The 13137-nt window shown below is 37.6% G+C and overlaps 1 protein-coding gene across 1 annotated transcript in view; it reads left to right on the forward strand.

Moving 5' to 3' along the window:
* The window catches only part of LOC140138407 (nardilysin-like), a 69972-nt gene that overhangs the window by 42429 nt on the left and 14406 nt on the right, over positions 1–13137 (forward strand). The window contains 16 exon segments of the mRNA XM_072160308.1: positions 355–477; positions 1693–1750; positions 3416–3489; positions 5031–5073; positions 5075–5176; positions 5653–5773; positions 6176–6289; positions 6823–6849; positions 6851–6928; positions 7684–7840; positions 8191–8241; positions 8707–8826; positions 9664–9866; positions 10551–10678; positions 11683–11842; positions 12417–12635. Coding sequence (XP_072016409.1) covers positions 355–477; positions 1693–1750; positions 3416–3489; positions 5031–5073; positions 5075–5176; positions 5653–5773; positions 6176–6289; positions 6823–6849; positions 6851–6928; positions 7684–7840; positions 8191–8241; positions 8707–8826; positions 9664–9866; positions 10551–10678; positions 11683–11842; positions 12417–12635 — 1778 coding nt within the window.

Genomic DNA, 13137 nt, shown 5'->3' on the forward strand with positions numbered 1-13137 from the left:
AGTTGAATACTATTATTATTATCTATATCTCAAAATTAATATTAGCGATAATTATATAATGGTGGTTTTGATTTGAGCTTTTGAATAGTTTGTACTATTCAACGGCTGGAAAAGAGTTTGTTCTGTATCATTATGTAAAACAAATATTGCCGGCCTATGTTTTGTGCGATGGTATAAATGTATCAGTCTGTCAAATTTGGACTATTTCATAAAAATTAATTTGACATTATGCGATATTTTATACTATTATACGCTCAGGCATTCAATATTTTGTATAAACTCATTTAGCTTGATCACATCACAAATTACTACTATTTTTAAACTGTTTGAAAATATTCTTTTTGACTCACACAGGTAATTCCTCCACATTGAAAACACACCCAGCTGCGAAGGGACTCGACGTCCACCACAGACTAGTAGAATTTAGGAAATACATGTACTCAGCACATTACATGACGCTTGCCGTCCAATCTAGAGGTAAGTCACATGGGCTGGATGGGCATTTGGCATGACGGTTTTCTGTTCTTCCATTCTTCTCCGTGTTTTTTTGTTGAAAATATTAGCTTTGTTCTTCTGTGTGACATCTTTAGACACTAGGTGATGCAGGATGTGCAGTGAAAACACACTGAATGTGTTGTGCACTCAGCAGAAAGTTCCACAAAAGGATCTGTGTTTGGGACAAACTTCAGGAAGAGTTCAGGAAAATTTGGCACAGTGTTTCCAAGTCAGATTCTTGATGGAGGAAAGGAATCACTAACATTCCTGTGCTCTCTCCATCGCTGTCAATGACAAAGACCTCGCAGCCAGTTTCGATGGATAGCATGTGGCTATTTACACACCCTGCCTTGGGCATCATGGGAGAACATTGTTGAATATGAAACGATTCAACCAGGTTTGCGAGGTTGTGATGGCCGAGAGGTCTAAGGTGCTAAGCCGTCGGCCAGGCTAATAATATCTGCACTCAATCCTACCTTTTAGGATCATGGATGGTGCAATGGCTATGCATGTAAAAAGTTTGTGCATTAATACTCATTCATAACCTCATTAATATACACGATGTGTTTAATCCAATCACAGATAATAACTTGAAAATACGCCGATGCAAATGCAGGTTATTGAAAAGTATAATGACCGCTGCCTTTAACAATGACCGCTAAGTGCGGACGGTTATGCATTCAACAATTTATGCGGTGCTGGCCGCGTGATTTGGACATCGCCTGATTGCCGCTAGTGTGATTGGTTGCTAGCGGTATTTCTCTAATGGGCTATTCGATTTTTTACAGGGAAAACAAAAGATACAGTTAAAATTATATTTTGTTTTCAAATTTAAAAGAAAAAAATTTGGCGTAAATTGAATTTAAAAAGTGAAAAGTAACGGTTATGAATGAGGTTAATGACTTTGCATCAGTTTTTTTTTGGGTCTTGTGAAATATCTAGCCATTGTGCTTTGGACCTCGAAATTAGTCCCCTGTTCCAAAGCACAATGTTTAGATATTTCACAATACCCTCAGAACAACTGATGTGCAGTCATTAGCCTCTAAATAGCTGACATACAGCACATATAGGAAGGAAGGAAGTTAAGAAGAATAACAATATATTATTTCAAAACATTTCCCCTGAATAGGAGTGTTTAGTCTTTCTGTAGTATATAAGTAATTTGTATAACATGGATATTTTTATTATTATTTTCAGAAACTCTGGATACTCTTGAAGAGTGGGTAAAGCAGTCCTTCTCTGACATTCCGAACAAGTGAGTAGACGGTTTTGTGTATGGTGGGGTGTGGGTGGGGATCAAATATGATTATGGTCACGAATATGAAGACCAAAGTTTATGTAATAATGCTTGTTTTGTGAAATGCTCTTACAACACAAGTTGGTGTTTATTGTTTACAAAAGCATTAACTTGAACATAAATGTGTAAACATGTTAAGATATATGGCAATTCCTCAGTAAATGTGTAAAATGTTCATTCTTGGGGTTACAGTCACCAGGGTTGTCACCACGCCGATTTGGCGCCGTCGAGTCCGTCCGGCACTGTCCGGGTCAGTCCGCACTCTCCAAAAAATTTACATTCGAAGTGGATGATGATATTTCATCATAAAAAGAGCAAGAAAATGTTTTTAGTGGGTGGTACCTCAAAGCCAATTCCCCAATCTCTGAAGCGCTCACTAAAAAGATAGTGCGAGGCGCAAGAGCTTCGCTCGCTACACTTCGCCTTCAATATTTTAACCAGTACTTTTTTTTTTCTGGTGACAACCCTGACAGTCACTACTGATGGTATGTTTAGTTCATGGACAATTGTGTACATGCCTGGTGTTGTGTCAAGGCATGTGCGTACTTCGCAGAAGCTCCGACATTAGCGACCGGCTGCATAGCAACCACATAACTTAGCATGATTGGTTTAATTTTTTCAAGTAATGTATAGTTTACAACATCATATGTGACGTGTCATGTCAAAAGGAGACACTTTTGGGCAGGATCGTAAATGGAGAAATAACCAAAAATCTTTTAACAATTTGGGGTTGTTGCGAATTTGTGATGTTATTAATGTTTAAAATATTGTCTGATAGTTTCAGACCGGAATATAACTGGCATCTTTTCAAGGTAATTCCTACTCTCAACATTGTCAATAATATTTTCAAAGGCCAATATCTCAATTTCCAATTTTATAATACGATAGCTTACGAACTCAATATCTTCGCTTAGGAATGCCCGATTTCATTTGGGAAAACGGCGTTGTGGAGCTAAATATCTCCATATTTAAGATATGTAAAAACCTCAAAATTGATAACCTGCCCAAAAGTGTCTCCTTTTAACATGACACGTCACATATGCTTGTGGAATGTTTTGGATGCACTTGTTACTTTCAAATGTACATGTCATACATTAAGACAATGAACAGTGCCTCAAAAATTTAACAATGCTTAAAGATTTTGTCTGGGTTTTTCCCCTCCACCATTTTAGATTTGTGTAAGAGTGCAACTTAAATTTGTGGTGGGATTTTTAAAAAAATGGGTCATTAATGTATATGGTATACTACCTAATTAGCTCCCCTGGCACTCAAGTCTGTCTTTTGGGGAGCTTATCAAAATGATGAAATGAAAGTAACAAGTGGGAACTTGTAAGGTATTTTAATTTGAAAAACTTGATGAAATTGACTTGTACAGGTGCATTGAAAAGGGAACACTTAGACTGTTATCACTTGAACAATTCTCTAGGGGTGCTTATTAGGGGAGCAGCACTAATTAGGTTTGATATAATACTTCATCATATGAATTTCCCACTTTTTTTTTGCAAAAATGTGTAGCCATTGCCATCACATTGCCCCCAATGGCCTACCAGCTACAGGACAGAATGAGCAAGTGTTAATAAATGATTGCAAGATTTCAAATGTTTATTCTTGTTTTTCTTACAGTGGCCTAGACAGACCTAGTTTTGCCCATCTGGGGCAACCTTTTGACATGAACAAGTACCACAAGTTATACAAAGGTAAGGCTAGCAGTAAGATTTGGGTGGGAGTGTGGGTAGGGGCACGGTTGTAAAAAATTTGTGTCCTCGGTTTGCTGATTATGCATTGATTCAGACGCCCTTGATTTTATATTAACACAAAATGTCAGCGTTTGATGGGAGGCGTAGGTAGGGTGTGTGGGTTTTGTAGGGGTGCGTGTTTGTGTGTTTAAGTGTTTTGCAAGTTTTGCTGATGTTCAATCAGTGATGTACTTGCGACATTTGATCCCACAATGGTAGGGCATATAACTTCCTTGTGATTTTCATATTTCGCTTGCTAATTTTAGTTTATATTTCTTCCTTCTGCTCTGTCTTTTCTTTCAACAGTATTTTCTCATTTCTCATTTATATTTAAAGGCCCTTTCAGTGATCCCAGCGAAAGTGCAAAAAAATTAAAATTGTTTATAAATTGCCTAAAAGTGAAGGATAAGTCATTAAAAATTTGGCAAAAAATGAGGAAAATAGCAGTAGTGTCAAATTTGAGGCCCCCGTTCAAATACATGTAGCATTACAGATTTCATGGAAATGCCTTATTTTGTCTTTAAATATATGGCTTTAGGATGATCCACTAGCCATGCTAGCAGGCTATGTTAGCACATCTATGACCATGACAAAAGTACTAAAATTTTTGACGATTTTTATGATTGTCCGTGAGCAAATCACATAATGGGCTTTCAAGTGAAAAACAAAATGATATTTTTTTAATACTTTTTTTCATAAACGCCATGGTTAATCCCCCCCTTCATATTGTATGCTTTAGGAAAATGTCAAGAATGTTGAATGACCTCTTAAGCTTATGTTTAATATCAAAGCAATGTTCTGGGGAACATGTTACTTTTCACTATTTGAAATGCATACTATCCCTGTGGAAGATTTAGCTTAAAGTCTTCCACACACAGAGGGAGTATGGGTTTCAAATAGAATAGACAATTGGGTAACTTTCACACCAGTTGTGGAAGATACAGGTGAAGCCATAATACAGAGGGAGTATGAGTTTCAAAATAATTAATCCTAGTCAATTCCATTTGTAAAACCTACTCCCTCTGTGGCAGGCAGATGTTTCTTAAATCCTCCATAAGGGTAGGCAGATCTCAGAGAGAAAAGCCCATTGATAGTGTTTGAATTGAAAATGGTGACTCTGTGAATAGTCATGTTGATTTCACTAATGGCAAACTACAATATGAGGAAAATTTCTGTTGGACTATTCCTATTGAAACCCATACACCCCATATGGAAGACATGACCTTAATCTTACACACAGGGAGTGCAAATTTCAAATGGGATTGCCTGAATGGGTGACTCTATTTGAAATCTACACCCCTTGTGTAGGCAATTAGGGTCATGTCTTCCATAGGGGGTATGGCTTTCAACTGGAATAGCTCAGGCCTATTGTCATTTCTTGCCTACTTGAAACATGTGTATTTATTGCTGATGCTATAAGCTGCCATTGCTATGATAATTAACCTCTTTTGCTGGAGATTCCTTCACACACATTATTCTTGTCTTTTTTGTCTTGTATCTAGTTATTCCTGTGAAAGAGACACACACATTAGAGATCAACTGTTCCTCCCTTGCCTGCTCAAAGGTTACCGTGCAAACCACTCTACTACTTGTCCTGGTTATTGGGACATGAAGGCCATGGAAGCATACTGGCATTGCTCAAAAAGAGGTAAGTCCTTCTCTTGCCTGCTAGTAAGTTACCGGTACAAACCGTGCAAAACAGTATAATTTGGTGGAAGCCTGAAATTGAACCAATTATATGTGTTGTATGGTGTCAGCAAACTTTGCGAAGTTCTGACTTCTGCGTAGTCTGTCTCTTCTCAAGTTGAGAGCTGTTGACAGTGCCATCAATGCATTTACGAGGTTGACAAAAGGCAAATTTCACATACTCTATTTGCCTGAAACATTAAACTGTAGCCTGTAAAAATATGAAGATAAACTTGATTTCATTGATGTATCTTACCCATGCATTGCTAATCTAAAATTATCTTAAACCCTCTCCACTCGGGTGCAAAAGACAAGTTCCGAATTTCCTTTAAAAACTCAACATTTTCAGAATTGTAAATTTTCATGACCATATATGTTGAAACATATGGCCAGCACGCAGAGCATAACCACTAATTTTTCCCGTCTTCTTTTTTACAGAGCCTTAGCATTAAGCCTGTTCAGTGGCAACTGTGAGACTGGCTTTGAACACAACGAGACCTACGCTGCATTCATGATATCAGTCACTCTGACTGATCTGGGCTTTGACCATGTTGAACAGGTAAGATAGCATTTCTTTTTTGTTATATCCCCAGAAAATGTTAACAAAATTTTACATAAAAATGGCAAAAAACATCCATGGTGTGTCAATATAGAACATATACATGCCACATAAACATATGCTTGTTTATTGTGTTGATTGCATTATTTGTTCTTAGTCCATGTATTTTAATTCATATATATTTTAAAACAAATTAAAATTTGTTTACCATGCATTATGGGTATTTAATTAGATACCACAAGCTATTATTTAGACCCCCAAATGCGAGTAATAATAAAACAGCGCTTATATAGCGCATTGTGAATCACAGATTCCTCAATGTGCTTTTAATACTTACACTATTATAAAACTACCAAACTTAATCAATGAACAACATTTTGTATTTTTTCTCTTCTCTTGCAGGTCATAGCTATCATATTTCAGTACATCAAAATGCTGCAGAAACTGGGACCTCAGCAGAGGATATTTGAAGAGATCAAGACGATAGATGACACTGATTTCAGATTCCAAGAAGAGGTAAGAGTGCTTAAAAGCAACCCTTGACCCTTCATGTAATTATTTCATGTCTGCTTATACTAATCCTAAACCTAATCCTAACCCTAACATAAGAAGAGGTAACCTGGTCTAAAAGCAAACCTTTTATGGTTGATCCTTCAAACCTTAACCCTATCCCTAACCTTAAGCCTATCTCTAGCCGTAACCCTTATCCTAATCCTACTGCTTAGCCTAATCGTAACCTGAATCCTAATCCTAAACCTAATAAGCCTAAGCCTAATCCTAACCCTAATATCGTATAAAATTTCATACATGAATAACCCCTTTTTTGGATAATCCAAGCAGGTAACAGGCCCATTTCCCTGTATTTTATTTGCTGGGGTGCAGAATTCCCAAAATGTGGATCTTTCTCCCCTCTAAAGGTTGCATAATTTACACTGATACCTTGGATGGTGTCAATTAAGAAGAAGTGTATGTTGTACTGTCTTGCAGTTGAATGCCTACAAAGGTCAACATTTTTCAGTCCATATTTTTTCATGTTCATATCATTGCAGTTACCACCACAAGACCATGTAGTTACCGTTGTCAGAAAACATGCAGTTGTATCCCCCTGAACACTACCTCAATGGGCATCTGCTGGAGTTTGAATACGATGAGAAGGTAAGTGGAAGCTGAAGCTAAAGTTTTGATGTTTTTTAATCATTTACTTGAATATCTTCAGTAAATTTATGGTCACATTTTTGGAGCAATGAGGCGGATGACGGAAAATTCCAATTTGTGGTAGAGGCGAAATAAGCATGATGGTAGTATATAATTGAAGTGTCTTTCTTGTTTTTTGTTGCAAAAATACATACCTTGATATCATCCTCTTTCATATACCTTTTACTTCTTTAAAACTGATGATATATTTGGCTATTCCATATACCCCTATGGAAGATGTGACCTTAATTTCCACACACACAGTGTGAATTTCAAATTGGGTTACCTGAATGGGGGGACTCCATTTGAAATCTACATCCTCTGTGTGGGAGATTAAGGTCACATCTTCAACTGGAATGGCCAAGTGTGTTTGAATTTGTGACACATGACTTTTTGCACTGAATATACCACTTTTTACATTGTCTTTTGAGATGCAGAAAACTTCAAAATTGTTTCAAAATAAACAAACCGTCTGATCTACAACATATGTTTGTTCGCAAGTTTGTTGTAAAATTATATAATGTGATATAATGTGCCAGGTTGATAAATGTTTTGAATTGAGTTTTGCTAGGAATAGAAGAAATTGCTAAACTTAAAAAAAAGGCAAAATAAAGGCAAAGATGCACTTGATCATATTAAGAAATATATATTTTTTATTAATAGCAGAACATTGAAAAATTTTAATTTGAAATTGTTTTCTTGCTTCGATATCACAGTTGATAGCGGACTGTACCAACCAACTGAAAGCTGAGACGGCCAACTTCATGATATTATCAAAGCGCTATGAAGGGAGGACAAACTGTGTAGAGCCTTGGTATCAGGCGCAGTACAGTGTAGAAGATGTACCTAGGCAGTGGATGGAAAGAATAGTCAGTAAGTACACAATTCTTGTTTGTCTGTGTGTGTCTGTCAGTCATACATGTCTGTCTTTCTCCATGGCTCTGTTTGTCTTTTGATATGAGGGGAGGACAAATTGTAGAGCCTTGGTATCAGATGCAGTACATTGTAAAAGATGTACCTAGGCAGTGGGTGGAAAGAATAGTCAGTAAGTACATAATCTGTCTGGTTCTGTCTGTCTGTCTGTCATGTGTGTCTCTATTTATACATGTCCGTGTCTGGCTGCCCTACATTGGAGAACCTGTGATCAACCATATTGTAGAGGTTCTGAACATGTACCCAAGTACACTTTGCATAAATTCCTGTTTTATCTGCTTTCATTACAGATTTGGAACTCAATTCAGATCTTCATCTTCCTGAGCCAAACAAGTTTATTGGTAAGATTGTTTTCAGTTATATAGTATAAATATAAATACTCATAAGGCTTTATAAATAATGGTTGACTTTTCATCAAAATGGATGCTTATAACTCTGTTGTATAATACAATTTATTTTTGCAAGAGACGTGATTTTTGCAGAATTTTCACGCTCTCAAATGTTAAAATCACGTAAATGTATATATTTGATAAAAATTACATGCCACAAAATTGATATTTCTTTTCAAATTGCGAGAATTTTATTTGTGTGTTACTGTGCAGCTGCAATACAATGATGAGTACTGGTAAAGATAGGACAAGAATATTGGTAATAGGTCGATTTTAAAATGCGGTAGGAAATTCAGGCTTTTGTGGAGAAAAAGTTGTAGTGATAGGTCTTAGTTTTAAAATATCAAGGATAATTTGTCTGTAGATTTCATTAAATTACATTTATCTAAATTTTGATTGTTTTATTTCTCCCTACAGCCAAAGATTTTAAGTTGAAATGTCCAGATCGTGATGACACTGACTACCCAGTGTGCATATTAGACACACATCACAGTAAGCTATGGTACAAGAGGGATAACAAGTTCGCTGCCCCTCGAGGTTAGTAATGCACTCTTATTTTCCTTTTATTGATCATAATTCTTGAGTTCATACTGACACTGACTTCCCAGTGTGCATATTAAGACACACATCACAGTAAGCTATGGTACAAGAGGGATAACAAGATCACTACCCCAAGATTATTACGGCACTCCCACCCATGAATTCATTATTATGAATCAGAAAAAATCTAAATGGAAATGTTGGTGTTAAAACATATTTTCTAAAATTGACAAGACACTAAAAACTCTAATTGGGAAATTTTGATTTTTTTTCTGCTTTAAAAATAAAACTAAGTCTCTCTAAAGCTCACTATTAAAACCACTCTGCGTGCATGCATTCCATGTGACTTGATGGCGCAATCAGCCAAAGTCATATGCCCAGGGGAATTGCTGCCTGGGGCAGCCTAACCTCGGCAGCTACAGGTCGGTGATCATGTACGTGGCATGCGGGGGGTCCCGGCACGAATCCCGGGGCAACCAAGTGACTTCTTTCTTCACCTTCTCTCCCTTTTCGTTTCTTCTTTCCATACCGAAAGCAAAAAAACCACGGGTAGGGTTGGGGTTAAACATTATATCAGGTTTTTTTAATGGATCACATATGTAATATGCCTTTCTCTTTTGATGGTGTGACATCAGATATTGTGACAAGTCTGAGAATCCATGTGGGAGAGATTGGATGAGCCCGCCATTAACAGGAAAGGGGTCTCTGTTTCCAGTTGTCTCACACATGGGACCCGGCATTGCGAGACATTCCTCGCCGCCTGACGTCACAACATTAGAGTTTTTTAATGGGTCACATAATGTAACTTGTCTTTCTCTTTTTGTGTGTGTCTAGGCTACATCATCTTTCAGTTGATCACTCCGTTAGTGAATAAGTCTGCCAAAAACCTGGTGCTCTTTGATTTCTTGGCCACGATACTGGAGCACAACCTGACGGAAATCGGTTACGAGGCGGACACAGCACAGCTGGAGTACACACTCAAGACGGAGGAGTCGGGATTGGTCATGAAGATGAACGGCTTCAACGACAAGCTTCCTGTAAGTTGTAACACCATGAGAACTACCTGAATGAATGTTGTATCCAATTTTGAACCAAACAAGGATGGTATTAATAAGATCATCTGCAAATGCAAGTTTGACCATAAATATTTAAAGCCTAGTCATTATTGGCAATTGAAATGAGCATTTCAAGTTATCAACCAATCAGAAATGCTGTTAGATGAGGTTAAGTTTGGCAATTAATTACAATACCTTCCACATTCGTTTAGAGTAACCTTTATTTTTGTGCAGGCATTATTATCAAATTGATGGGCTCACTGACTCCACAGTTTAGTTAATAAGCGATCAGTAATACTTAATTCTGTTACCTATTTCGGAAATTCAGACAATTAATGGTCGAGGTCCAATACTCTTAAACCTTTTCCCAACACTCTAATGTAATATAGAATGTATTGTAATTAAAAATGTTGGTGTTCTTAATTAGTCTCCGATGAATAGCGGATATAAAAGAATGTCAGTAGAAAACAGCATTTAAAAGGATAATCTCTGCAGGCTGTGCCCACTTTTTTTTGGGGGGGGGGGTAATTTTACCACCTTGCATTTTATAATTTGTGAAACCTAGTCAAAATTACTCTGTAAGAAAAATATTTTCAATAACGGGTTGTGGATAAGCAAAGCTAGCATCAATAACACGCTGAAAATGTCCCTTTTTCCAATCCTCAGCTGCTTTTTGAGACCATCATTGATTACTTGGCCAACTTCAGCGTGACAGACGACATGTTCCAAGCCGTGAAAGAATCCATTGGCAGATCATACTACAACCATATCATCAAACCAAACAAACTCAACAAGTGAGTAGGCAATATTGGAAATAAATGAGCACAATATATCTGGAGATGGAAAATAAGGGCTTACCTGGTTTATAGAATGGGCTGCTCCAGTTGAAATCCACCCCCTGTGGAAGACATGTCCTTAATCTTCTACACAGGAAGTGTGCATTTCAAACAGGGTCAGTCACCTGAATGGGTGAATCCATTTGAAACATACACCCCTTGTGTGGGAGATTAAGGTCATGCCTTCCATAGGTGGTGTATGGATTTCAACTGGAATAACCGAATCAAGATTGAGAACCTTTATTCCAATAAATTACCTATTTCATAAAACTTCGAGCTCATCTTGGCCACATGGTCAACCATAGCTTGACTAGGGTGTATTTTAGAGCTTGGCTTCTTTTGCAAATGTACTTGAAAGATATGAATATATGCACCTTAAACTTGTTCAGGCGTAGACTGTCATAAGTTGTCAACAAGTTGACGACTGAGAAGCTCACAGAATGTGAGGACTTATTCTGCGAAATTGTGTCCTAGTTAACCTTCTAACCTTCTAACCTGTGTTTGTTATTTGACACATATTTTTAGAATATTCAGCACACGATCGTATGAAGACACAGGTGCATAGGAAGTTGTGCTATGGTTTGTGACAAAAGTTACGCCAAATATTTTCTTGATCCAAGCCCTTTTTGGATTGGAATGTATGTTTTAAGTTGTCGCTAATAAATATCACATGTTAAACATGCTAAGTTTCGGTTCATGCATTTAGACAATGACGCAATTTAGTCTTAATGTTTCCATAGTTTGACACATCTTAAGAACCGCAAGACCTTGCGAGCGGAAATTGCATCAGTACTCTGACTATTTAAAAAAGATTGTGAAGCGTTTCAAAAAACAAGACACCAGTATTCTGGTGTCATTATTCTGTTACGTCTTAATATCTATGATATTATACAGTACTATCTATATCTTTTGTGAGGCCTTGTGGGCATTACAGTTTATTATTTTCTATTCTCTCCATACAGCGATGTAAGGTTAGGTATCCTCCAGCAGTTCAAATGGATACCCGTGAGAGAAGAGGATGATGGTGGTGGCATCACCAAGAAAGAGGTGCTGGACTTTGCCAGTGTCTTCAAACGGACACTCTTCATTGAAGGTCTGGTGCAGGGGAACTTCACTTCAGACGTAAGAACTTATTATTATCATTTACAGATGTTTGATGTAGTGGTCTATTTCTTTTAAAAGCCACACTCCTCCTGTGGAAGATTTACATAAAATCTTCCATGGAAGGAGTATGTTTTTCAACTGGAATTGGCTAGAGTTGATTATTTTGAAATACATACTCCCTCTGTGTATGGCTTTACCTATATCTAGCACAACTGGAGTGAGTATTTCAAATGGAAGTTCCCATATTGTCTATTCTATTTGAAACCCATGTGGATGACCTAATAGCTAAATCTTCCAGAGGGGGAGTGTGGATTTTACATGGAATAAAGGAGCCAATTTCAACATCTTACATTCAAATTTACTGGATGAAAATGGTCTTTGGAGATATTTTTCAGCAAGATTTGATCCATCTGAGTTATTGAATAAATCTGGATAATGTTTTTAATGTGATATCAAAAATAAGAAATCACAAACTCTCAAATATCGGTGTTGAAACATGCCCCAACTTGGGGTGGTCTGTAAATTTTGCCTGCAAAGTTTAGTTTCACCACTGACCCAGTTGCATTTTTTACTTTTTTCCCCATCCTTACAGGAGGCTCTTCGCTTCGAGGAGTACCTGCGCTCAAAGCTGGGTTGCACACCGCTCCCGAAGGACGAGTTCCCTCAGACCAGGGTGGTAGAGCTGCCCATTGGCTACCATGTGTGCAAGGTGAAGGGCTTCAATAGGGATGACACCAACACGGTGGTGACCAATTACTACCAGGCTGGACCTGGAACAATCAGGAAACTCAGTATTATTGATGTGCTGGTGGTGAGTAATCCCTCTCTTCCTTCTAGGCCCTTACAAAAATGGATGGGGAAGTGATCATCTCATACACTCACCCCTCGCCCACACAAACATGCTCTCATATGTGAGCACCTCCAAATGTGGACACTGTTTAGGAATATGCAAACATGGGCATCTGAATCTACTCAATCGACGTACCAAGGACGCTTTCTGCCATTTTTTGGTATTTTTGTGTATAAAAAGGTGAAATTTGTGCCAAGGAACTGCAGATGTTATATCTTACGTACGAAAGAGGACTTATCTCACAAATGCATTATACATACATTTGCATACAGTTCCCCCATTACAGAGCCCTCCATGTGAAAGACATGTTTGTGTCTTTGTTTGCCAGCATTTCCCATGCTTCTAATTTATGCCACTGAGATTATACCCAAAGAGTACCGACTGACTCAAAATTGCCTTGTGTTTAACACTATGGTTAGTGTACTTGTTGAAGTACTTGTACTCATATTCGTAGTCACAAATT

The sequence above is a fragment of the Amphiura filiformis genome, chromosome 2 (assembly GCF_039555335.1).
Source record: "Amphiura filiformis chromosome 2, Afil_fr2py, whole genome shotgun sequence".
NCBI lineage: Eukaryota > Metazoa > Echinodermata > Ophiuroidea > Amphilepidida > Amphiuridae > Amphiura > Amphiura filiformis.